Raw genomic sequence first — 25,599 nt, 5'->3', positions numbered from 1 at the left:
GACAGAAAACACACACACACACAGAGGTTAGGCTGTGCACTGTCTGCAGTATGACGCCCTCTTGTGGCTGGTTGCTGTATCTACAGTTCACCTGGATTCATATGTTCCTGTAATTTCTACCTGAAGGGGGCGCTCACTGTAACACATGTTGTACATGTCTGCGTGAGCTGTTCTAAAGGGATATTTCAACACTCACTCTCACACACCAAAGTCCATAGAGAAAATCAGTGATTTTAGCTCACAGGGACACAGGAGCTGCTGGTCTACTGCTGCCTCATGTGGTCACTTTGTGTCACAGAGCTAAGTCTTAATGAAATATTTCAAAAGCTGAATTGATAAAATAAGACATTAGAACTTAGTGATGGAGGCAGCAGTGGATCAACAACTCCTAACAACTAAACCTAAAAACTAAAATCACTCATTTTCTCTATGGACTTTGGTGTGGGAGAGTGAGTGCTTTACAAACCAGTTTCCTGTTGGAAAAGTCTGTCTAACAGTGAGATAAAGACGTCAACATGTGACAGATATCGTAGACTTAAACTGACATAGATGTTAGTACACAAGCATTTTGTTAAGTGGCTAAAATGTGTTTTTCCTGGTGTAAAACTGTTAATGTGAACCACTCACTCTCCCACACCAATGTCCAGAGAGAGAAAATCAGTGTTTTAACATCACAGCACACAGGAGTTGTTTAGTTAGTGTGCGTGCATGTGTGTGCGTGTGTGTGTGTGTTCTTCCTGTCTTCAGTGTAAACTCCACTCATACCGCGTGGCACTTGGAGACGGGGGAAAAAAACACACATCTCTTTGGAAGGGGTGGGGCCTGGCGTTCAGATTTCGGGAAAAATGGGAGGGGCTGACCCGCTGACTAACTTCCTGTGTGCGCGAGACCCACTGATCTGTAGACGCAAGAGCATCGCACGGACAGTGGCGGGAGCCCTATCCACAGAGTTTGTAGATCACGTGAGGAGGCGGCGACTTGTTAGAGCATCGTTTCATCGCCGGAGAGAGAGAGCGACAGAAAGAGAGAGAAAGAAGAAAAGTTGTTAGAGTGAGAGAAACATGGATGAACATCAGCGGTGAGAGCGTGAAACTGCGGCCGCGACATGATCACATGAACGCGGCTCCGTCTGCTTGAGTGTGTGCGGGGAAAGTTTGAGGACATGGCGCGGGAAAGTGAAGAACCGACGAAGAAGAAGAAGAAAAAGAAGAAGAAGAGCAGAGAGAACAAAAAGACCCGGAGCGTCCTCCCGAACACTCGGTCCAAACACGACGACGACGACGCAGAACCGAACCGAGGCTGCGCCGACAACAAGATCAAAACCACCAAGTACACGGTTCTATCGTTCCTCCCCAAGAACCTGTTCGAACAATTCCACAGGTTCGCCAACGTCTACTTCGTCTTCATCGCTCTGCTCAACTTCGTCCCGGTGGTGAACGCCTTCCAGCCGGAACTGGCTCTGGCCCCGGTGGTCTTCATCCTGTCCGTGACCGCCATCAAAGACCTATGGGAAGACTTCAGGAGACACCGCTCCGACACCGAGATCAACCACCTGGACTGTCTGGTCTTCAGCAGGTACCTGAGCTGCAGCAGGGCCGCTGTCAGGGGCTCTGAGGGCCCGGGACCTGAGGGGGCCCCTGACACCACCCTGTATTGTGTTTGTGGACACGTCAGTGTCCGTTATTATGGTGATAAATGTATCACCAAATGTAATATCAGGATTATCAGCACGATACTGGCTTTAAAAACTCATATTGGATGTCTGTAAAAATCTTAAATGTTTAATTTTGTACAGTGTAAATGATGTCAATCAGATCTCAGTATATCAGCATATCGTCAGATAGAGTTCAAGAAACTAAATGACAGAATATAAATAATAATAATTGGAGGAGCCACAGATTGCTTGCAGGGGATTAATTGGGCTTTGATTTGCTTGGTATGGTTGCCATGGTGATATTTGGGGTTTGGGTCATGTGGGCACCGTAGCAGGTTATAATTAGGGGCTGGATCACCTGCACTGGGAGGAGAGAGGAGAGTCAGGTAGCGGCTTTACGTTCAGCTATGATACACATACGCAAACAGTGCACGTATTCCGAAATAGCCGCTGTAGTAGCTGTTGTGTTCATTAAACATCCTGAAACTTGCTTACCCAGACTCAGCGTGCTCCTCTGTACTGGCAGCACGTCATACAAACAACCAGGACGTATCTCCTCTCAAGCGACGTTAAAAGGCTGGTAAGTCGCAACAACAACAATAATAATAAATGCGTGTTAAAGATAAGGAAAAAATGTAGATGAAAACAAATCTTCAGGTTTTCACTCAAACAATGTCAACAAGCTTTATTTGTCTTTGAGAGGAAGGACACCGCAAACACAACAAGTCAATAAATAAAAGTCAATGTAAAACTAAAATAATGACATGGATAGTGTTTACATCAGTGTAATAAGATAAAATATAAATATTTTCCAGTGGATACAAACATTTAGCACCATATCTCCTATTGGCAGCAGCTGTCCACTCATATGTTCAAATGTCTTTTCATTTTAATTTTTCCCTGAATCACATTCTTACATTTTATTACAATATGAAGTTGTTCTTTTTCTGTAGTGTCCTGCACGTCCAGTCTAGCGCCACCTGCTGCTTTTCTCAGTTTATTTGACAGCAGTGAATGGAAACACTTTATTTCACTGAAAACATTTAAATGTTTAAAACCTGCTTGTTGTTAAAAACAACTCAACCTGTTAGTGCTCATTGTGTGTGTGTGTGTGTGTTAATGAAAAGCAGCAGTGTCGTCCACACACAGAGCAGAATTCACAGTCGTCAAAAGACTCAGTGTTCACTCACTCCACACTTTAATTTTAAGTTTTCACTCATGTTATTGTTAGTGTTGTAGTTGTTGCTGTTGTTCTTCGTGTTGTAGTTGTTGGTGAAGTTCTAGTTAGTGTTGCTGTTGTTGGTAAAGGTGTAGTTGTTTTAGTGTTGCTGCTGTTTTCATGTTGTAGTTGTAGTTAGTGTTGTAGTTGTTGGTGAAGTTGTAGTTAGCTGCTGTTTTCGGTTGTAGTTGTTGGAGTTAGTGTTGTAGTTGTTGTTGAAGTTATAGTTAGTGTTGTAGGTGAAGGTGTAGTTGTTTTAGTGTTGCTGCTGTTTTCGTGTTGTAGTTGTAGTTAGTGTTGTAGTTGTTGGTTTGTAGTTAGTGTTCTGTTGTTGGTGAAGTTGTAGTTAGTGGTGCTGTTGGTAAGGTGTGTTTTAGTGTTGCTGCTGTTTTCGTGTTGTAGTTGTTGGTGTTGTAGTTAGTGTTGTAGTTGTTGTTGAAGTTATAGTTAGTGTTGTAGTTGTTGATGAAGGTGTAGTTGTTTTAGTGTTGCTGCTGTTTTCGTGTTGTAGTTGTAGTTAGTGTTGTAGTTGTTGGTGAAGTTGTAGTTAGTGTTGCTGTTGTTGATGAAGTTGTAGTTAGTGGTACTGTTGGTAAAAGTGTAGTGGTTTTAGTGTTGCTGCTGTTTTCGTGTTGTAGTTGTTGTTGAAGTTGTAGTTAGTGTTGTAGTTGTTTTCGTGTAGCTGCTGTTTTCGTGATGTAGTTGTAATTATTCTAATGTCGTTGTTGTTGTTGTTAGTGTTGTAGTTGTTTTAGTGATGTAGTTAGTGTTGTAGTTGTTGGTGAAGTTCAGCACAGTACCGCCTCCTACTCCACAGACTGCAGTGGCAGCGGTCTGTGATGCCGCTTGCGATCACCGGCACTGTTTTCCTGGTAGTTGTTGGAGATTAACCCACGTTTTTAGGATTGTTAAGTTGTTTTAAGTGATCCACAGTTCGGCGCTGTTCGGCTTGATTTGCGTGTGAGACGCCACTTCTTGTGACGGCACTCTGGCCAGTCAGTGGCAGGTGGAAATGCGCCATTAGTGTGCATACGTTAAATAATGCAGGCGTGTATAATCTCTTATTATCTATATACAAAAGCTTCAGTCTCCAGACACAAATGTGACCAGAAAACATCAGATAATTTAACACCTGTGAAGATAAACAGACAGATTTAGACGTTCCGCTGATTTAAGAAGAAACACATTCTTCTTACAGAACACTGAGTCTCTGTTTCATTGGAAAGACATTTTTAAAAATCCTTTAGTGAAGATTTAATGTTCAAACATCTGCTTCTTTTTAAAGTCACTTTGTGAAGGTGAAGGTGAGAAGGGGGTGAAGGTGAGGAGGAGGAGAGCAGGTGAGGGTGAGGAGAGGAGGAGGTGAGGGTAAGGAGAGGAGAGGAGGGGCCTGTTTCAGAAAGCAGGTTCAACAAACTCTGAGTTAAAACCTTAACTCTAGGTTGACCAACTCTGAGCTGTCAAACTCTGAGTTTTTGGTTTCAGAACAGCTGATCAGCATTAGTTCAATCAACTCTCAGTATGTTCACTCTGAGTTAAGCGTGTGCATTGGGAATGAAAAAAAACATCATCAATGGAGCTCTGATACTACGATTCACCTTGGCAACGGGTAAACAAGAGCACAGCCTCCATTTTATTCCAGGTGAGCAGAAATATTAACACATGACCATGACATTTATGTTCAAAAACAGGAGTGGAGAGAGGAGTCAATAAATGAACACTATTACATTTTGTACAGTGCAATCCACTCATTCATCATTTAACAGACTTCATTAATGATGATAAATGCTGCAGTACTACCATATGTTACATTTGATTTGATATTTATTCAGCTGACAAGACACAAATTGAAGATGAGAATATGGATCAAACTGATAAAACATAGTTTACTTATGGACCTATAATTAAAAAGTCCAACTCAAGAGTCAATGTTCAAGCTGACTCACTTTTTTTTACTCTATTTTACATTAAAAAATGTTGCTCCACGCTATTTCACGACTGTATTTCGACATGTAAATATAAACACAGTCACTGAAATGCTGTCAAACATTAAGATTTCGTATGCAGCTGGATTCCAAATGTCACTTCTAAACTACAGTGAAGTTAAAGTGTTTCCAGCTGCATCAGAAATATTCACATCAGCTATAATCTCCATGATGATGTGATCTATGATAGAAACATTTCACAACCTGACACATGGTGTCTACAGTACCAGAGAGTGTCTACGGTGATGATTAGCCTGCAGTAACACAGTAAAACAATCTGACAGAGTGTTAATGTGCACACAGTCACATGTTAAAGTGTTAAAGTGCACATGTAGGCTACCTTTTTTTTTATAAATGTATTTATTATTTTTATTTATTTGTTTGCAAATTACAGCATATGAAACAGCAAACACTATTACATACAACAAGGTAAACTTTTCTCTCCGTTTTCCCTCCCATCCCCTCCTAAGGTGTTAAAACAATGAAATTAACATAGAAATTGGAAAATAATTAAATAATAATACAAAAATAATAATAATAATGATAAAAAAAAGTATAATACATATACACACAATCACATCAAATAAACAAATAGTGAAAACAGTTATTACATTGATGCGTTCCAAGAGTGTTTCACAGGACATTATATCACACCCCATGGACAATCTACTCTCTCAGAGCCTTCTCCTGCTGTAGCATGTTACCAACATTGGCGTCATGTCGTCAAGGTTTCCAGATGTCATGAAAAACGTGTTGCCAGTGGTAACTGCTTAGCCAATATCTGATCAATCATATTAATAATATCTTGCCAGAAGGAATTGATTTTCACACATTCCCATATGCAGTGGTGCAACGTTCCTCTTGCTTCACTGCACTTAATACATGTATCAGGGATGTTATCATTAAACTTGTGCAATTTGACTGGGGTTATGTATGTACGCATCAGCCATTTATATTGAATAAGTTTCAGGTTTGCTATTAATGTTTTGTTTCTGAGCTTTCATATATGCCCCATTCTAATATTGTAGTGATATTTCCTCACCTATATCTTCCATCCACAGTCTCAACTTACGATTTGAAGATTCATCAGACCCGAATATAAGCAAATCATACAGGGATGAGATTAAACCTCTACCATAACAATTTCCTGTAATAGCTGTCTCTAATGAGGAAGTAATAGGTATGTCCAGTAAATAGTGTTGAGAAGACAATATTAAACTCCTAATTTGGAGGTATTTAAAAAAAATGCGATTTTGGGATGTTATATTTGGTTGATAATTCTGAAAAGGACATAAAAACGTCATATTTTCTGTACATATCTTGCACTTTCCATATACCCTTTTTAGCCCATTTTCGAAATCCTGGATCACTACTCCCCGGTTTGAAATTGGCATTACCCCAAATAGGAGTAAAACGAGACCAAGATGGATTCATATTCAGATATTTGCAAGTATCAAACCAAACATCAATCACATTATAATACAATAGGGTTTTCTGTATTTTTCCTCAGACTTTTCCGATCCGCTGAATACAAAAACAAATGAAGTGGTAAGCTAGGCCTCATTGAGCAGGATTCCAAGTCTATCCAGGCAGGGGTGTTTTCAGAAGAAAAGTAAAACATGATGGACCGCAGTTGAACTGCCCAGTAATACCGCTGGATGTTTGGGCACGGAAGGCCTCCTCAGTTGTATGGAAGATAAATTAAGGATAAATGTAATCTTGGACGTTTATTTTGTCAAATAAAGTTGGTAAACAATTTTCTAGTTCTAGTAAACAAGGAAGAGGGAGGGGAAGTGGGATATTTTAGAATAAATAATGGTATTTAGGTAGGATGTTCATTTTTAGGATACAGTATTTATCCTGCCAATCATTGATATTGGTAAAGATGTCCAGCGTTCTAGAGATGAAGTCGTTATTTCCTGCAATGGGTCATAATTTGTTTGAGAAATCTTGTTCACCTCAGGGAAAATTTTTATACCCAAATATGTGAAATTATCTGTAGAGTTAAAAGGAGAGACAGAAACATTGCCATTTATCCTATCTGATTCATTAAGTAACATTATAGAAGATTTTGAGTAATTAGGTTTGTATCCAGATATTTTTCCAAAGGTTTCAATAAGATCAGGTGCTGGGATGGAACTATTTAATTTTTTTAGGAACAGAGAATTACGTGGTTGTAGGCCTTCTCCGCATCAAGTGAAAGCAAGGCCGTGTCTTTGTTGTTGTTGTTGTTGTTGATGATGTTGTTGTTGTCGTTGTTGTGCAGAGTCGAGCGTGGTTACGTGGAGAAGTTCTGGAAAGAGGTGCGAGTGGGCGACTTTGTGCGACTGCGATGTAACGAGATCGTTCCCGCCGACGTCCTCCTGCTGAGCTCCAGCGACCCGGACCGTCTGTGTCACATCGAGACGGCCACGCTGGACGGAGAGACAAACCTCAAACAGAGACAAGTCGTCCGCAGCTTCTTCGACCTGGTGAGCACACCACTCGTGATGTCACTTCCTGCTGCGTCTGCTGATCGGTCAATCATACTTTATTTACACACAAACACTTTTCATCCAAGTCACTGCAGCTTAAAGAACTTTGACTTTACAGGATTAAAAACATCAAGGAAATCAAACCGGCAACTCTCTCATTATACTGTAGTGTTTATTAAAACAGTAATAACAATAATGAGGAAACTCACTCAGATTTAACAGGAGGTGAAAGAAACACACACACAGTGAAACTAAACAGGAAACCAGCAACAGTTGAATTTACCTGAACAGGAAGTGTGAACCCTCAACTCTTGTGTTTCCTGTTTGCAGGACTGTGACTTTAACCCTTTAAAATACAACAGTGTCATTGAATGTGAGAAACCCAACAACGACCTGAACAGATTCAGAGGCTACATGTGAGTATTTACTCTACTTCTGTGCTGGCTAACTGTGAGCGCCCCCTGCTGCACTCAGTGAGACACTCAGTGAAAACATGGCTGAAAAACTGATATTATTGTCACACGTTGACGTCTTTATCTCACTGTTAGACAGAAACTGAAGTTTGTAAACCACTCACTCTCCCACACCAAAGTCCATAGAGAAAATCAGTGATTTTAACATCACAGCACACAGGAGTTGTTGATCCACTGCTGCCTCCATCTCTAAGTTCAAATGTCTTATTTTGTCACTTCAGTGTTTGAAATCCTTTCTTCAGATTGACCTCAGTGACACAAAGTGACCACACGAGGCAGCAGAGAACCAGCAGCTCCTGTGTTCCCGCCACCTAAAATCACTGATTTTCTCTATGGACTTTGGTGTGGGAGAGTGAGTGGTTTACAAAAGTTCCATATTGTTACCAACTAAATGTTTTGGCTCGTCAGACACAGAAATCCTATATAATGTGTTCAGTGTTTTAATAGTTTTATTTTTACTGAAATTAGTTGTGGGGGCCATGTTTTCACTGCGCTTATGCCTCTTCTGTGTCACACACAAACAACCATGTTGAAAAGTCACAGTCTGTCCCTTTTAAATGTTGTGACAGTATCCATGGCAACGGCAGAAGAGACGCACTTTACAAAGAGAACCTGTTGCTGCGTGGCTGCACCGTCAGAAACACTGAGGAGGCCGTGGGCATCGTCATCTACGCAGGTCAGTCACATGCTGACCTCTGACCTCTAAGTGACATCAGTCTGACCTGTCTGACCTCTGCGTGACCTGTGTTCTCTGCAGGTCATGAGACCAAAGCCATGTTGAACAACAATGGACCAAGATACAAACGCAGTAAACTGGAGAGACAGATGAACGTGGACGTCTTCTGGTGTGTCCTCATCCTCCTGGTCATGTGTCTCTTCACTGCTGTGGGTGTGTAACTCATCTTCATCATCACTGTCCTCATAGTCTTCATCATCTCTTTCCTCATAGTCTTCATCATCACTGTCCTCATAGTCTTCATCACGTCTGTCCTAATAGTCTTCATCATCACTGTCCTCACAGTCTTCATCATTTCTGTCCTCAGTCTTCATCAGGTGTTTTTGTTGATGATGACAGGAGAGTCTCAGTGTTTATAATGATGAATATTATGGTCTGTAAATGCTGCTGTTTGTCTTCAGGTCATGGTCTGTGGATGTTTCAGTATGGAGATAAGAGACCAGTGTTTGACGTCCTGAGTCCACAGGGGACGGACATGTCTCCCATCATGTCGGCCATATATCTCTTCCTCACCATGATCATCGTCTTCCAGGTATGAGACGCAAAGATCAGGGGTGTGTGTGTGTGTGTGTGTGTGTGTTTTCTGTCTTTTTAAACAAACATTGGACAAACATTGATGTTTGTGTAAAAGTGGCCGTGCCCTGTGTCATGTGTGTCATGTGATGAAATAAAGAGCAGGTCACCAGTCTGGTCACGCTGAACTCACAGATCATGTGACCAGCGTTAATCGTGTGACTCTGCCAGGTTCTCCTCATGACTCGTGTCTGTGGAAAATACTTTCTGCCATCGTTTCCCTGAAAACTCCCAACACGAGAAGTTTGACTTCACTTCTCATCACTTTCATTTATTATCTGGTGTTGAGCTTCATTCATTCATTCATTTGAATGACAAATATGAATGTGTTTTAGCTGAAGGTCATGGGAACGTTTTCAGGAGTGTCTTATACTGATATTGCCTCTTGTCTCTGGTGTCTTCCAGGTGCTAATTCCCATCTCACTGTTTGTGTCGATCGAGATTGTGAAGATCTGTCAGGTTTTCTTCATCCATCAGGACCTGGATCTTTATGACGAGGACACAGACTCTCACCTTCAGTGTCGAGCTCTGAACATCACCGAAGACCTCGGTCAGATGCAGTACATCTTCTCTGATAAGACTGGAACACTGACCGACAACAAGATGGTGTTTCGCCGCTGCACTGTGGCGGGGGTGGAGTACTCCCATGATGCTAATGGTGGGCGGAGCCAGGAAATTCTCACACACACACACACACACACGCATGCACGTTTACAATGGTTTAATCCTTTCATATAATTTCTGTTACTAATGTGTTACTAATGTGAGTTAGGACTACTGTGTGTGGTTATATGACTGACAGAGAGAGGGAGAGGATGATGATATTTGCGTCGTCATGACTACCAGAAAAGAAAACTGAAACTATGAGGTTTTGTTTTTCTCACTTAAATGTTTACTTCCTGAGTACAAGAGAATAAACTTACCTTCAATTAATCTGCTGGAGCTAATGCTAAGCTAAATACTCTCCTAGAGTTGGCTAATGTTGAGCGAACTATTCTCCTGGAGCTAATGCTAAGCCACATACTCTCCTGGAGTTAGCTAATGTCAAGCTAAATACTATCCTGAAGCTAATTCTAAGCTAAATACTCCCCTGGAGTTAGCTAATGCTTAGCTAACTATTCTCCTGGAGCTAATGCTAAGCTAAATGCTATCCTGGAGTTATCTAATGTTACACTAACTATTTTTCTGGAGATAAGCAAAATAATCTCCTGGAGTTGGCAAATGTTAAGCTAACAGTTATCCTGGAGTTGGCTAATACTAAACTTACTGCTCCTGGGGAGCTAATGCTTAGCTAACTATTCTCCTGGCGCTAATGCTAAGCTAACTACTTAATGGAAATAATTTTAAGCTAGCTGTTGTCCTGAGGCTAATGCTGAGAAGCTACATTTACACCAAAGTGTAATACTTCTAACACTTTAAACTTCACTAAACACTTCTTGTTTAGCATGTTTGTGATTGTTAGTGACATGTGTGCATGTTTTTACAGACTTTGTACGTTTTCTCGTGTGTTGTGATCGCTCTGTTAACAACATGTGCAAGTGTTTTTACAAACTTTGTATGTTTTCTCGTGTGTTGTGATAGCTCTGTTAACGACGTGTGTGCATGTTTTTTCAGCTAAAAGACTTGCGATGTACCAGGAGATGGACTCGGAGGAAGAGGAGTGTACGTCACATGGAGGCACTCTGCCCAGGCGGGACAGTGTTAGCAGCCACCACAGCGCCACAGCGCCCCCTGTGGTTCTGCGCTCACACAGCACCAAGTCCCACCGCAGGACGGGCAGCAGGGCGGAGGCTAAACGTGCTAGCATCCTGTCCAAACACACAGCCTTCAGCAGCCCAATGGTCAGTCATAGGCCCTTTCTCAATACTATATATCAATACTAATATAAAGTATGCAAGTACGTACTTGGGAAGTACGTAGTTGAGAAGTACGACTGGAGTACATACTCGCCAAGTATGGGAGTACGCAAGTATAACTCTTCAATTTGAACAGCAGCTACTGTTTGAGTGTGTGTGTGTGTGTGTGTGTGCATATATATATATATATATATATATATATATATATATATATATATATATATATATATATATATATATATATATATTATGTTTAAATACAGATGCATTGACCGTGCGACTTTAATATAAATCTAAAATTCTAATTTAAAATTAATAAAACATTAATAATAAACAAACTTTCAAACTGTCAGGTCAAAACATTCACATTAAAAACAAAATAACGCGTCAACAACAAATCTATGGCTCACACCAAGCATCTAATGACAGCGACGTCTGAGCCAGCGGATCATTTCATCAGGACAGGCCGAGGTAACGCTGCTCTGCACCGGGCACAGTGAGCACCAGCATCCACAATGTCGCTGCCAAACTATAAATACGTCATATCTTAATACACAAACTACATGTTTGAATTCTAACTGACTAATTTCTCGCCTCAAATAATCTTAAAACTGCGTTCCGGGACAGAGAAAAATATTTATTTCAGATTTATATTTGTCTTATCTGCTGCTATGTTCTGCCGAAATGCATTCTGGGATACATGGCCTTCCCAAGTATGCTCAAGTCACCACCTGATGCAGACTTGGTAAAATGGGCGGAGCGAGAGTATGTATGGATATTGAGAAACAGCCATTGTGTTCCATCTGCTCTGCACTGATGACCCCCTCCCCACCATTAACCCCGTGTGTGTGTGTGTGTGTGTGTGTGTGTGTGTGTGTGTGTGTGTGTGTGTGTGTGTGTGTGTGTGTGTGTGTGTGTGTGTGTGTGTGTGTGTGTGTGTCCTGCAGGAGAAGGACATCACCCCTGACCCTCAGCTTCTGAACAAAGTGAACGAGTGCAGCAGTCAGATGGACTTGTTGCGTTTCCACAGTCAGCCCATGTCACAGCTGCCTTCTGACCTCGCTGACATCATCGATTTCTTCATCGCTCTCACAGTCTGCAACACGGTGGTGGTTTCATCCCCAAACCAGCCGCGACACAAGGTACGACACGCGTCTCCTGCCTCCTGAAAAAGTTTAATTTAACTTCTACAAAAACTTTTACTAAAAAGGTAAAGGATTAGTTCAGTGGGTGTACGTCAGTTTTAGTCTACGATATCTTTCAGAACATGTTCACGTCTTTATCTCACTGTTAGACAGACGTTTCCTTATGGAAACTGAAGTTTGTAAACCACTCACTCTCCCACGACAAAGCCCATAGAGCAAATCAGTGATTTTTGCTCACGAGGACACAGGAGCTGCTGGTCTACTGCTGCCTCGTGTGGTCACTTTTTGTCACTAAGTTGAGTCTTAATGAAATATTTCAAAAGCCGAAGTGACAAAATAAGACATTAGAACTTAGTGATGGATGCAGCAGTGGATCAACAACTCCTGTGTGCTGTGATGTTCAAATCACTGGTTTTCTCTATGTGATACAGATTATAAACAGTACATTATATTTTATTTGACAGTGTATTGTCAGAGAAACAACCTGTGTGAAGCTTTATATCCATATTGTTTATAATAAGCTTACACTGGCTGTGTATTTTCATTTCCATTGTGTTTATGACGTGATGTTCATCACTCTTTCATTGGTTTCATAAATCCTGGATGAAGCTGCTAATTTGAGTGTGAATGAGGCTTCAGTAAGAGAGTAGATTCAAGATTCATTCAAGATTCAAGAAGTTTATTTCCATGTCACATAAGTGATAGGAATGTGTCTTGGTTTTGCTCTCAGACTGACACAATACAGTACATACATAATGACCACAAACACCACAAAAAAAATTAAGTAACACAAACAACCAAACAAGAGAAAAAAAGTGTGCAAGTGCGAAAGTACCTGACGGTTAGTGCAGATTCAAATGTCTGATGGCTTGGAGGTAGGTGCTATCACTGAAGCGAGATGTTTTACTTTTAATGCTTCTGTATCTCATGCATGTTGGCCCTTCTGGAGTAAACAGAATGAATGAGTGAATGCAGATGCTCCAGGAGAATGTGTCTGTTTGAGGTTGAGGTCAGAGGACAAACCCAGCTTTCACTTTAGCCTCACTCTCTGAACAGTTCAACCAACACCAACCTTGCTTCATGGAATCACGTCTCCTTCTTATTAGTTCCTTCTGTGTTTGGACAAAAGTTTAGTTTGGGATCATTTTGACCATAAAAAGAGTCTGAAAATCAAGAGAGTAATGAAGTAAAACTTCCTCCTGCTGCTTCGTGTGTTTGTGTGTGTGAGAGAGAGAGAGAGGCTGTGAGTGAGTGTGTGTGTGTGTGTGGGTGTGGGTGTGGGTGGGTGTGGTCGTCCTGTTTCAGCAGTAACATCCTCTCCTCAGCAGCTCATAAACTACCTCCTGCTCCCTGTGTGTGTGTGTGTGTGTGTGTGTGTGTGAGAGACTCACAGTGACTCACTTGAATCTGCTGATCAACTAACTTTTTGTCATCTGTTCCACTGAAGCTGAATCTCATGGTAACAGCAGAGAGGTGCTTTTCTGCAGAGTCACTCACTTTTCAGATGGTATAGTCCAAACTGTGGTACCTGCCAGCTTCATGTGAAATAAAATAGATTTTAGCCTCTTAACTTAAGACCTAAGCTCTGTGTGAGTCTCAGTAACGCTGCACTAAAACACACAACACAATCTACTGTGAAACCTCTGGAGAGTGTCACACTCTCCAGTGTTGTTGTAATTACTCAGAGCTCCACAGGGGGCGATAGACATTCTACACTGAAAGTCTTCGATATCTATGCTACATGTTGACGTATTTGTCTCACTGTCAGACAGACTTTTCCAACAGGAACCTGAAGTGTGTAAAGCACTCACTCTCCCACACCATAGAGAAGTCCATAGAGAAAATACTTAACTATTTTGATAATTGATAAATCTGTTTTATTGTTACAGTTTTCTGTGATTTTTCAGCTTCTTAAATGTGAATATTTTCTGGTTTCTTTGCTCCATAAAACAAAGAAATCATGAAAACTGAATGTCCGATGAAGACGTGAACATGACTTCTGCACAGTCACTAACTTTGACATGAAGGAGATGATCACTCGTTTCTCTGTCGTCCAGGTTCGTGTGAGGTTTGAGTTAAAGTCTCCGGTCAAAACCATCGAGGACTTCATCAAACGCTTCACGCCGAGTCGTTTGACGTCTGGTTCCAACAGCAGCAGCTCCTCCAGCCTCGTCACCAACCGCTCCTCTAACAGAGGCTGCTCCAGTGTTCTGTCCTCACCGTCTGCAGACAGCACGCTCACCAAGCTGGAGGAAGAGGCCATGATGTCTCACAGCGGCTTGGACCACGCCTTCAGCCCCGCCCCCCTATGCTACGACGGCAAGTCGTGGGACCAGGAGGAGGGCGAGCTGCGCTACGAGGCGGAGTCTCCAGACGAGGCCGCGCTCGTCTACGCGGCCAAGGCCTACAAATGCTCGCTGGTGGGACGTCTTCCTGACCAGGTGACCGTGGAGCTGCCACACCTGGGGAAGCTGAACTTTGAACTGCTGCACACGCTGGGCTTCGACTCCACCAGGAAACGCATGTCGGTGGTGGTTCGACATCCTCTGACGGATCAGATCACTGTGTACACGAAAGGAGCCGATTCTGTCATCATGGACCTCATCAAACCTCCCAACACAGGTGAGGAAACACACGTGTGACCCTCTCATGACCTTCATGAGGATTTATTTAGATTTCACGGCTGTAGAATTGTCAGAAAATGTTCTGCTCCTGTTTCTAAGAGAAGTTTCACTTTCCATATCTGTCAATTATTCAACCGTTTAAGAATCACAGTCCTGAGAAGCTGATGTCACAGACGTGTGACTGTGAATCTTGTCTGTGATTGGACACTCGTTCTTCTAAAGTCCTGAGGTTCTACTGTAATGACAAGTATATGAGCTCAGAGCTTTTTCTCTGCTTATCCATCCACCTTCTACGGCTTTATCCCCCACATGAGGGCCACAGGACGACATACTATACTATGACTTTTTTGACGACATAATAAACTATCACTTTTTTGACCGCTTTTGAACAACATACTATACTATGACTTTTTTGACCAATTTTGGAAGGCATAGTAAACTATGACTTTTTTGACCGATTTTTGACGGCATACTCAACTATGAGTCAATTTCAGCTGACATAGGACGAGAGGCGGAGTCACAACCTGGGCAGATCACCAGTCCATAGTAGAATTTTCTAGATATGACAAACGGTCTCAGAGTTATGGTAATGAGACGTAAGCACTGTTGCGGGTTTATGTGACATCAGCTGAAGAGGCGGAGTCCTGAGGACAGATTTCCATTCATGCACAGGAAAGTGGACTCATGTTGCTTCAGTCCACGTCTGAATGTGGTTTTTGTGATGGGATCGCATCCAGGATGGAGTGTATTTGTTGTTAAAACCAGATAGAAGAAACCAGCTGAACTGTGTCTTTAACAGGACACAGTGATTTCACTGTGTGTGTGTGTTAGTTACAGTGTGTGTGTGTGTGTGTGTGTGTGTGTGTGTGTATGCTCAGGCTGGAGTTTCACCGTCATCATCCTCAGACCTTCATGTTTTCCACTGATGTAAACGTGTGACGTGTGATGTCATCGTTCACTGCTGCTAAAAAAAACACAAAATCTGTGTGTGTGTGTGTTTTTCCTACATTCCCTTTAATTTCAGTGACACAAAGTTACCACACGAGGCAGCAGTAGAGCAGCAGCTCCTGTGTCCCCGCCAGCTAAAATCACTGATTTTGTCTGTGGACTATGATGTGGGAGGGGGAGTGTTTTTCATGTGTGAGTCTGTTTCAGGCTGGTTTTCCCTTTGATCTTATTTTTTACTCTTGTTTACCTTTAGCTTTATTGATTTTTCTTATAATGAAGGAAACACTGCTCTCTTTGTTTCTGCTCAGCTAACTCCTCCTCCTCCTCCTCCTATGTGTCTCACTTCTGTTGCTTTAATGACCAGCAGAGGGCGTGTCCTCACTCAGACAACTCAATTCTTTGTTTTTCCGTTGGGTAGAATCAGCCAATCAGAGTATGAGCAGTGACCTGTATAATGGCTCCATTCAGAGTGAGATGCTGCTCCTTCTTTAACACTCAACCTAAATATTCATATGTGTATGTATATATATATATATATATATACTCATGATGATGAATATTCTGCACATTTTGACGTTTTGACTCGATTGTTGACATTTATGTTACATTTGAAACGTGACTTTCAACATTTCCACCTTTATTTTGAAATGTGTCAACTTTAATCATTTCCTTTCTTGAATGTATTTTTGACTTTATTCAGTGAAGTCTGTCTCACAGTGAGAGGAAGACGTGAACATGTGACGTAGATATCAGAAACTTTACAGCTGTAGTCTTTCAGCTGTTACTGTGTCTGTGGAGACAGAGGGACATATTTCATGATGGGGAGGAGGAGGAAAAAGACGATGAAAAACAAACCTGGACGTCACAGTCCTGTTTTCACTTGTCTTTGAAGAAAATGTTCAACCATAAAAATGAAATAATCTTTGTTTTTCTTTGCGTTTCTCAGGAAACTCTAAAGGAAAACGGCAGAAGAAGCTTGTGTACAGGACACAGAACTACCTGAACCAGTACGCTGCAGACGGACTTCGCACTCTGTGCATCGCAAAGAAGGTACTGTACAAACACCGTCTGTCAGAGAAAAAGACGTCAAATAAAATCAAGATTTTGACGTATTTTAACTTGATTAACTTCTGTCTGTTACTGTTATGCATATGTGAGGGAAACAGTTGCTAATGATGCTAATATTATCACAAAAACATGACGTTAAAATCCCCACAAACACCATCTCATGTTTAACACCTTCTGTCACCATGACGACCTCAGATCCTCACCAAAGAAGAGTATGCCTGCTGGCTGCAGCGCCACCTGGAGGCTGAGACGGCCATTCAGGGCAGAGAGGAGCTGCTGTTTGAGTCGGCTCTGCGTCTGGAAAACAACCTGCAGCTTTTAGGTCATTTATCTTCTTCTATTTCACCGTTTTTCTCCTCAGGTGACGTCGTGTTAAATCACTGTGATTGGCCGTCTGCTCAACCAATCACAGCAGAGATGCACCAAGACAAACAAATGCAGCTACAGTGGAAACAGAATTATATGTTATTAACTAGGGCTGGGGTGATATGGCATATCGATCGATTGATATAGATAATTATTGATCATTTTTCATGACCTATTAAAAATTATTATTATTAATAATAACAATAATAATAATAATAATGATAATAATAATAATAATAATAAAAGTTTTTTTAACTGTAACACTTTTATTCTAAACGTTTCTCTTATTTGAATCACTACAGTTATCAGTCGGACCACACAGAGGAAAATAGTCATATCAAGCATGTTCATGAGATTTTTAAAACCAAACTTCTCAACTGTGCTGACAGAAGCATGTCCATGGCTCTGTCTTTGTAACGTTTAGATGTTTTATCATACAGCACTGTTGCAGAGTCTGTGTATCGCCACATGTAGCAGCAGATGATGTTGGTTGGACTTCAAGTAACCACAAAACTGCCAAACTGGCGAGGTTATGTTCTTTAGTTTGTTTTTTTTTTTTTACTAACAATCTCTTAGCTCTCAGCGCTCGTTCTCTCTCTGCTCACTCGACTTTCACATGCTGCTGTTGTGAGTGAGACGGGGAAGCAAACATGACTGTTCAGTGATTGGCTGTTTGACTCTGACCATGTTACAGGCTGCTAGCATGGTAGCAACTTGGTGACAAACTATTTTTTTATTCGCGGAAGTGTCTATCGTGATATAATCGTTATTGTATTATCGCCCAGCCCTATTTTTAACCTGCTGCAACAGGAACCTGCAGGAAACTGAAGTTTGTAAACCACTCACTCTCCCACACTAAAGTCCATAGAGAAAATCAGTGATTTTATCAGTGCAAAACCAGTGCTGGTCCACTGCTGCCTCATGTGGTCACTTTGTGTCACTGATTTAAATCTGAACAAAGAATTTTTTAATGCTGTGACAAAATAAGTGCTGTGATGTTAAAATCACTGATTTTCTGGTTTGGGAGAGCATGAGAATGGGATAATGAATACAGACTGCTGCCACCTGCTGGTCTGTAGCGTTATTAAATGTCACATGTGCACAGTGTCGTCTCTAGTCTTTGTTTTCTGTTAAACTTTAAAATCTTCTTCTTCACCTCAGTCTGAGATGTTTTTATCCCGACTGTAAAATGAACTGTGGGCGTTAATCGTCTGGTCCTGCAGGGGCGACGGGCATCGAGGACCGTCTGCAGGACGGCGTCCCTGAGACCATTGCGTCCCTGCGCCAGGCCGGGCTGCAGATATGGGTGCTGACGGGGGACAAACAGGAAACGGCCGTAAACATCGCGTACGCCTGTAAACTGCTGGATCCTGAGGAGGAGATTCTGACCCTGAACGCTGACTCACAGGTGAGTCAGCACATAAAAAACCTAAAAACATCAAAGGTTTATAAATGTTTACATTTATAAAGAGAGTTCAAACACCAATTGTGTTTGTGTGTTATAAAAGGCCTGTTGTTATTTAGCTTAACATAGAGACAACAACAGTTCACTGATTCACCCCGACTTGTCCTGTCACGTCTCTGCTCTAAGCCCCGCCCCCTAAAACATTGGAAGTCCAGTTTTTATAACCTTACAGTTTCACAGTGAGTCCTGTTTTTAGGTCACAGTAACGTTTGGTGTCATTTTCATGCGCATTTACACTTACGTCACTTATGATGTCATTTTGTCAGTTTCTTGGATCAGAACCAAGCAAAGGTCCGGACCAAATTCTCCGCCCATTTCTGTTCATACATTTTAAAAGAGAAAACTTGTGACAAAAATGTAACGGGAAGTGTTTTCAGTTTGTTTTTTAAACAGATTTTTACAATAAGTTGGACATTATTTCATAGTTTAGATCAGAGGAATCATCACATGTGTGTTTTTCTTTGATTATTACTCAGTAACGTGTTGTAGTTTATGTAACACTGAGGTCACGTTGCTGCTGTAGAAACATCTGTCAGACAGATGTTGAGCAGCTCAGACAGTCCGTCCTGACGCTGAACTTGTCTCTGTCTGTGTGTCTTTTTCCATGTCTTTGTCTCTGTCTTCGTGTCTGTTTCCGAGTCTCCGTCTTCGTGTCTCTGTCCCTGTCTCTGTGTGTCCATGTCTCCTTGTCTCTGTGTGCCCGTGTCTCCTTGTCTCCGTGTCTCCGTGTCTTGGTGCTGCAGGAGAGCTGTGCCTTGTTACTGGAGGAGAGTTTACATTATATCCAGGCCAAATTCTTCTGCAGCTCCACGGAACAGGCTGCCAAGAACTTCCACCCTGCAAACCTGGCACCTTTCGACATCTATCAGCCTTCGTCCTTGTCCTCCTCCTCCTCCTCCTCCTCCCACTCCACGCCTTTCGTGGTGCACCGGCTGGGTCTGGTCATCGATGGGCGGACCTTAGCCTTCGCTCTGGACAAGAGTTTGGAGGATAAGTTTCTGGCTGTGGCGAGAAGCTGCCGCTCCGTCCTCTGCTGCCGCTCCACACCGCTGCAGAAAAGCATGGTCGTCAAACTGGTGCGGAACAAGCTGAAGGTCATGACCCTGGCCATAGGTGACTGTCACACACACACACACACACTTGTTTTCTTTACATAGATGAGTTAAAACAGTTTAGACGAGAGAAAAGAGAAAAACAGATTTTCGCCACTGAAGAAAATTAGCTTTCATTTCAGATAAAACCGGCTTTATTTCTTTATATGAGTTCATATTTACATGCGTTGCAAACAATCACTTTCACTATAATATATGGGCTGGGTATTGCCACCAATTCCTTGAATCGATTAAATTCCGATTTAATTATGAATATTTCAGTAACAATACAATGAAAACGTTTTTACAAAATGAATACTGTTAATTATACAAATATTCCTCATAGATGGCAAATGGAGAATGTTTGTGTTGACATTAGCAACAGAATCCAGTTACAGTTACATGACCAGCACGCTGATCACGTGACATACATTTAGTAGCGAGGTAGAACGCATCATAAATGCCATTACCTGTGTTTAACTGAACACATGTGAACAGCTGTCCAGTCCCTGAGAAACACAGTAGAACTGTGACAATGTAAATAAATGACATATTAATCAACATGTACATTTACAATATGTAACACCCTAGAATTCCAACTTTTCCCAGCAGCTATTTCCCATGGAAAAGTGCAAGAAATCTGAAATCACACAACATCAGTCCATTGACCACTCCATCATTTCTTTGGTTAAATTGAGGAGTTGCAGCAGAACCTTATTTAAATAAATTAAAAAAATACTCAAAAGTACAATACTTGCGTGTGTGTCGCTCGCATTAAGTCTTCCCCTGTGCTGTGACAACCCTGATGATGATGATAAACATTCACTCAGTCACAGCGCAGACCTCAGCCTGTCATTTTACATGTTTATTTAGTGAGCATGAACAGCTCCTACTGCTTTTTTCTGTCTTCAGCTTTTTCTTAAATGCTATAGTGTCATTCAATGTTGTGGTGTAGTTGTCAGTAAAACCACATGGTGGCGTCACCTGCATATAAAAGAGCAATGATGACAGTTCCTGTTTGATCTCAGGTGACGGAGCCAACGACGTCAGCATGATCCAGGTGGCAGATGTGGGCGTCGGCATCTCCGGACAAGAGGGCATGCAGGTCAGAAAGTTTTTACATGACAATTAAAATATTTGAATCTGTGGATGTTTGTGGAAATTACTTTTTTGTGTCAGAAAACGACTAGCAGAGATTACCAGAGACAGTGCAGTGGCTGTTTGTTGTAATATCTCTGTGGTCCTGCAGGCGGTGATGGCGAGCGACTTTGCTCTCCCACGTTTCCGTAATCTTCAGAAGCTTCTTCTGGTCCATGGACACTGGTGCTACTCTCGCCTGGCCAACATGATCCTCTACTTCTTCTACAAAAACGCTGTGAGTGTAAACTAGTGATGGTTATGGAGAACCAACACTAACAGCAGATGCTGCTCACAGTTTATAGTCAGAGGAGGATCAATAAGAGTATTGTCGACAGTGATGTTCCTCCTCCTGATGTTTGTCTTTGTGTCTTTGGTTCCTCAGATGTTTGTTGCTCTCATCTTCTGGTATCAGTTCTACTGTGGGTTCTCAGGCTCAGCCATGATTGATCAGTGGTATCTCATCTTCTTCAACCTGATGTTCTCCGCCTTCCCTCAACTCATCACTGCCACTCTGGACAAGGACGTGTCAGCAGAGACTCTCCAGCAACTACCTCAGCTCTACATGACGGGCCAGAACTCAGAGGTCAGTCAGTGAAAACTCGTTTTAGCCTCTTCACAAAAGTTAACTGGACTTATTCACCTAAAACTGAACTTTGTAAAGCACTCACTCTCCCACACCAAAGTCCATTGAGAAAATCAGTGGTTTTAACATCACAGCACACATGATGCACTGCTGCCTCCATCACTAAGTTCAAATGTCTTATTTTATGACTTTGGCATTTAAAAAACCTTCGTTCCGATTGACCTCAGTGACACAGAGTGACCACATGAGGCAGCAGTAGACCAGCAGCTCCTGTGTCGCCACAAGCTAAAATCACTGATTTTCTCTATGGACTTTGATGTGGAAGAGTGAGTGGTTTACAAACTTCAGTTTCCTGTTGGAAAAGTCTGTCTTACAGTGAGATAAAGACGTAAACATGTGACGTAGAGATCAGAGACTTAAACTTAAACATGCATGTCTCAGTGAATGTGTGTTGTGTGTTTGCAGGAATATAAGCCATACATGTTCTGGATGAACATGATCGATGCTTTCTACCAAAGTCTGGTTTGCTTCTTCATCCCGTACTTTGTGAGTGTGATCTCTGTGTGCTCTGTGATCTCTTCAGCTGCATTTGTTCCTGTTTTTATTGTTGGTGTTACTGACCTGTCCTCTTGTCCTCTGGTTCTGCCGTGTCTCCTCCTCGTCTTCTTCTTGTCCTCAGGCTTACGCTGACTCTAATGTGGATCTGTTTACGTGGGGAACTCCCATCACCACCATCGCTTTACTCACCATTCTGCTGCACCTGGGCGTCGAGACCAAAACCTGGGTAAGCTAACATTAACACCACTCTGTCACAACCACAATACACACTGACCATAATATACATACGCAAATGTGTATTTTTTTAAATACTCGTGGTCGACAGAAGCTCCTCCCTCTTTCTTCTGCCTAACCACATGTGAAAAACAAAATGCTTTGCTCACGTACGACCTTCGTAGAACAATAAAGTTTTCTGAATCACAACAATCTCACGTTCAGGCCACCACTCCTGACCCTCTTAAAAGCCATGTGTGGAAAGTTTTCAGCGTGGAAATGAAATGTCACTCGACAATGAGTGACAGTCACCGCACATTTCATAGACATAGATAGAATTCTTAAAACAGTCCAAGGCTCAGGCGAGCCACGTGGCCGAAATTTAAAATTCAAATATTAAAAATAATAAGGAATGGAATTCAAATGGCATTATAGAGGAAAATTGACAGCCCTAACACACAGACCATAATATACACACACACACTCACCATAATATACAGACAGACCATAATATATACACACACACACATACCCACCATAATACACACACAGGCAGACCATAATATACACACACACACACACACACATCATAATACACAGACAGACCATAATATACACACACACACTCACCATAATACACACACAGACAGACCATAATATACACACACACTCACCATAATACACACACAGACAGACCATAATATACACACACACACACTCACCATAATACACACACAGACAGACCATAATATACACACACACACACACACACACATCATAATACACACACAGACAGACCATAATATACACACACACACTCACCATAATACACACACAGACAGACCATAATATACACACACACACTCATCATAATACACACACAGACAGACCATAATATACACACACACACTCACCATAATACACACACAGACAGACCATAATATACACACACACACACATCATAATACACACACAGACAGACCATAATATACACACACACACACATCATAATACACACACAGACAGACCATAATATACACACACACACAGTGGCTGTAGTATTTCACTGATGACGACGATCATTTGAAATGATGTAAACACAGATTTGATAAAGCAATAAAATCACAATTATTCTGGTTGAGATTAAAAGATGTTTGATCGTGGTATAAAATTTATTGTCTCATGTATATTAGCAATCTGATATGTCCCGCCCCTTCCTGTCTGCCCTCTGGTCAAAACAGTGGAAGTGGTGTTAATTTACATGATATTAGTATAAGTTTTTGTTTTAACATCGTATTTGTTGAGTTTTTCCCAACATTTCATAACGTTTTTGTCCATTCATTTGTTAATGTTTTTGCAACATTAAAAAACATTTTATGCTTTGATTTTGCAGAGAAATAATTAAAAATGTTAAATAATAAATTGTGGAGCAGTTTTATTATTATCATTATTATTATTATTATTAGTAGTAGTAGTTATTTTAGTAGTAGTAGCAGTAGCAGTAGTAGTAATAATGATAATGCTATGTTTTTCCGGTGCTTGATCTTCAGACATGGATGAACTGGTTGTCCATCTTGTTCAGCGTGATGTTGTTCTTCACCGTCGCTCTGTGCTACAACGCCTCCTGTCCCACCTGCTATTCGCCCTCTAACCCCTACTGGACCATGCAGCGGCTGCTGCAGGAGCCCGTCTTCTACCTGCTGTGCATCATCACGCCTGTGGCGGCGCTGTTACCTCGGTACGATGTCATTTCTGAGCCGTGTGTTTGCTGATGTTCTCCACATGTTCCTCATGTTCTTCATGTTCCGTGCATTTGCTGATGTTCTCCACATGTTCCTCATGTTCTGTGTGTTTGCTGATGTTCTCCACATGTTCCATGTGTTTGCTGATGTTCTCTTCATGTTCCTCATGTTCCGTGTGTTTGCTGATGTTCTCTTCATGTTCCATGTGTTTGCTGATGTTCTCTTCATGTTCCGTGTGTTTGCTGATGTTCTCGTCATGTTCCGTGTTTTTGCTGATGTTCTCCACATGGTCCTCATGTTCTTCATGTTCCGTGTGTTTGCTGATATTCTCTCTCATGTTCCGTGTGTTTGCTGATGTTCTCCACATGTTCTTCATGCTCTGTGTGTCTGCTGATGTTCTCCACATGTTCCTCATGTTCCGTGTTTGCTGATGTTCTCCACAAATCCCTAATGTTCCGTGTGTTTGCTAATGTTCTCCACATGTTCTGTGTGTTTGCTGATGTTCCCCACATGTTCCGTGTGTTTGCTGTTCTCCACATGTTACTCATGTTCCTCGTGTGTTTGTTCTGCAGATATTTCTACAGGTCGTGTCAGGGGTCACTGTTCCCCAGTCCCGTCCAAGTTGGGAGACAGTTGGACAGACTTCCAACTGAAACTCGCAGGAACATCCTCAGCCTGAGCAAAATGAAGGCGGAGTCACCGCTCGCCCACAAGACTCACTTCCTGTCGCTCGCCAAAGAGCGTAGCAGCTTCTCCTGCTCCATGACAGCGGGGACCAATCACAGCCTGGCGTCACAGAGAGACGAGGAAGCGGACCGGAGAAAGCCGCCCCCCACTCTCAGTGACACCACTGTGGGTTTCTACACTGAAGCAGAGGCTCCGCCCTACACCAAAGACCCTCCTCCAGAGTCTGAGCAGCAGCTGGCTCCTCCCACCGCAGAGTGTCCTGACCAGAACGCCTCCACGCCGCTGCTCACACACACACACAGTGTCCAGCTGACACTGCCCCCTACAGGCGGCTCTCGGTGTGTGAAATACACCAGGAACCAGGAGGAAAGACTGGACCACGAGAATGTGATGCTGCACACGCCGCAGGCGCCACTCGCCACCGCGTGACGTCACACTCAGATTTGCACCATAGTTGTTTTTTTAAAATCTAATTTTATTCTATTTTTCAAGCAGATTGTTTTATAAAAGAGAGAAAAAGGTACTTTATAAAGAGAAGAAAACACTTCCTGTTTTTAAACCTCAGTAAAGTTTGATTGTGAAGAAAGTTTTTACAGATGAAGCTTTTGTTCATGTGTTCACAGACGTGTTACACTTTTCTAATTCCCCATAGAAACAGTGACTTTAGTTCATTTTATTGCTGGAGGTTTTTTTATATACAAGTTAAAGCTGTTCAGAACATTCCAGAGAAAATTTTATGCAAGCTTTAAATCTTATTATCTTCATTATTACGTCAAGAGTTTAAACCAAAACATCTCTACCAGATATGATGCTCTCTGTGTGTGTGTGTCTGCGTGTGTGTCTCTGTGTATGTGTGTGAAGAGTTAGTTCAGTTAGCTGCTACAGTTCCTTTAAAGTTCACTTATGAAGTTGTTGATGAAGTTGTCATGTTTTGGTTCAGATTAAAACAGATTTTCCAGGTCTTTTTACAGTCTGTACCACAGCCAGCCAGCAGGGGAC

General features: G+C 41.9%; 1 protein-coding gene across 2 annotated transcripts; it reads left to right on the top strand.

Moving 5' to 3' along the window:
• The first annotated feature begins 768 nt into the window (after window positions 1-768).
• On the top strand, window positions 769-25,103 carry atp10a (ATPase phospholipid transporting 10A). Of its 2 annotated transcripts, XM_044043590.1 has the most exons (21): window positions 772-1,575; window positions 7,125-7,329; window positions 7,663-7,748; window positions 8,375-8,481; window positions 8,563-8,694; window positions 8,943-9,073; window positions 9,520-9,772; window positions 10,729-10,955; window positions 11,918-12,112; window positions 14,173-14,737; window positions 16,634-16,737; window positions 16,951-17,077; window positions 18,345-18,529; window positions 19,330-19,699; window positions 20,706-20,782; window positions 20,927-21,052; window positions 21,200-21,400; window positions 21,866-21,946; window positions 22,080-22,184; window positions 23,722-23,909; window positions 24,486-25,103. In XM_044043590.1, the coding sequence occupies exons 1-21, from the start codon at window positions 1,163-1,165 to the stop codon at window positions 25,027-25,029; spliced, it is 4,422 nt and encodes a 1,473-aa protein (XP_043899525.1). In that variant the 5' UTR covers window positions 772-1,162; the 3' UTR covers window positions 25,030-25,103. The 2 variants fall into 2 exon arrangements, with proteins under 2 accessions (XP_043899526.1, XP_043899525.1); XM_044043591.1 differs by lacking the exon at window positions 24,486-25,103 and having other exon boundaries at window positions 769-1,575; window positions 23,754-23,895.
• The last annotated feature ends 496 nt before the right edge of the window (window positions 25,104-25,599 follow it).

This window comes from Solea senegalensis, linkage group LG14 (assembly GCF_019176455.1).
Source record: "Solea senegalensis isolate Sse05_10M linkage group LG14, IFAPA_SoseM_1, whole genome shotgun sequence".
NCBI lineage: Eukaryota > Metazoa > Chordata > Actinopteri > Pleuronectiformes > Soleidae > Solea > Solea senegalensis.
This window is presented reverse-complemented; position numbering and strand designations above follow the sequence as displayed.

Coding starts and splice junctions, on each gene's coding strand:
- atp10a (XM_044043590.1), top strand. CDS start 1,163: ATGGCGCGGGAAAGTGAAGAACCGACGAAGAAGAAGAAGAAAAAGAAG. Junction 1,576..7,124: donor GACTGTCTGGTCTTCAGCAG/GTACCTGAGCTG, acceptor GTTGTTGTGCAG/AGTCGAGCGTGGTTACGTGG. Junction 18,530..19,329: donor CCCTGAACGCTGACTCACAG/GTGAGTCAGCAC, acceptor TTGGTGCTGCAG/GAGAGCTGTGCCTTGTTACT.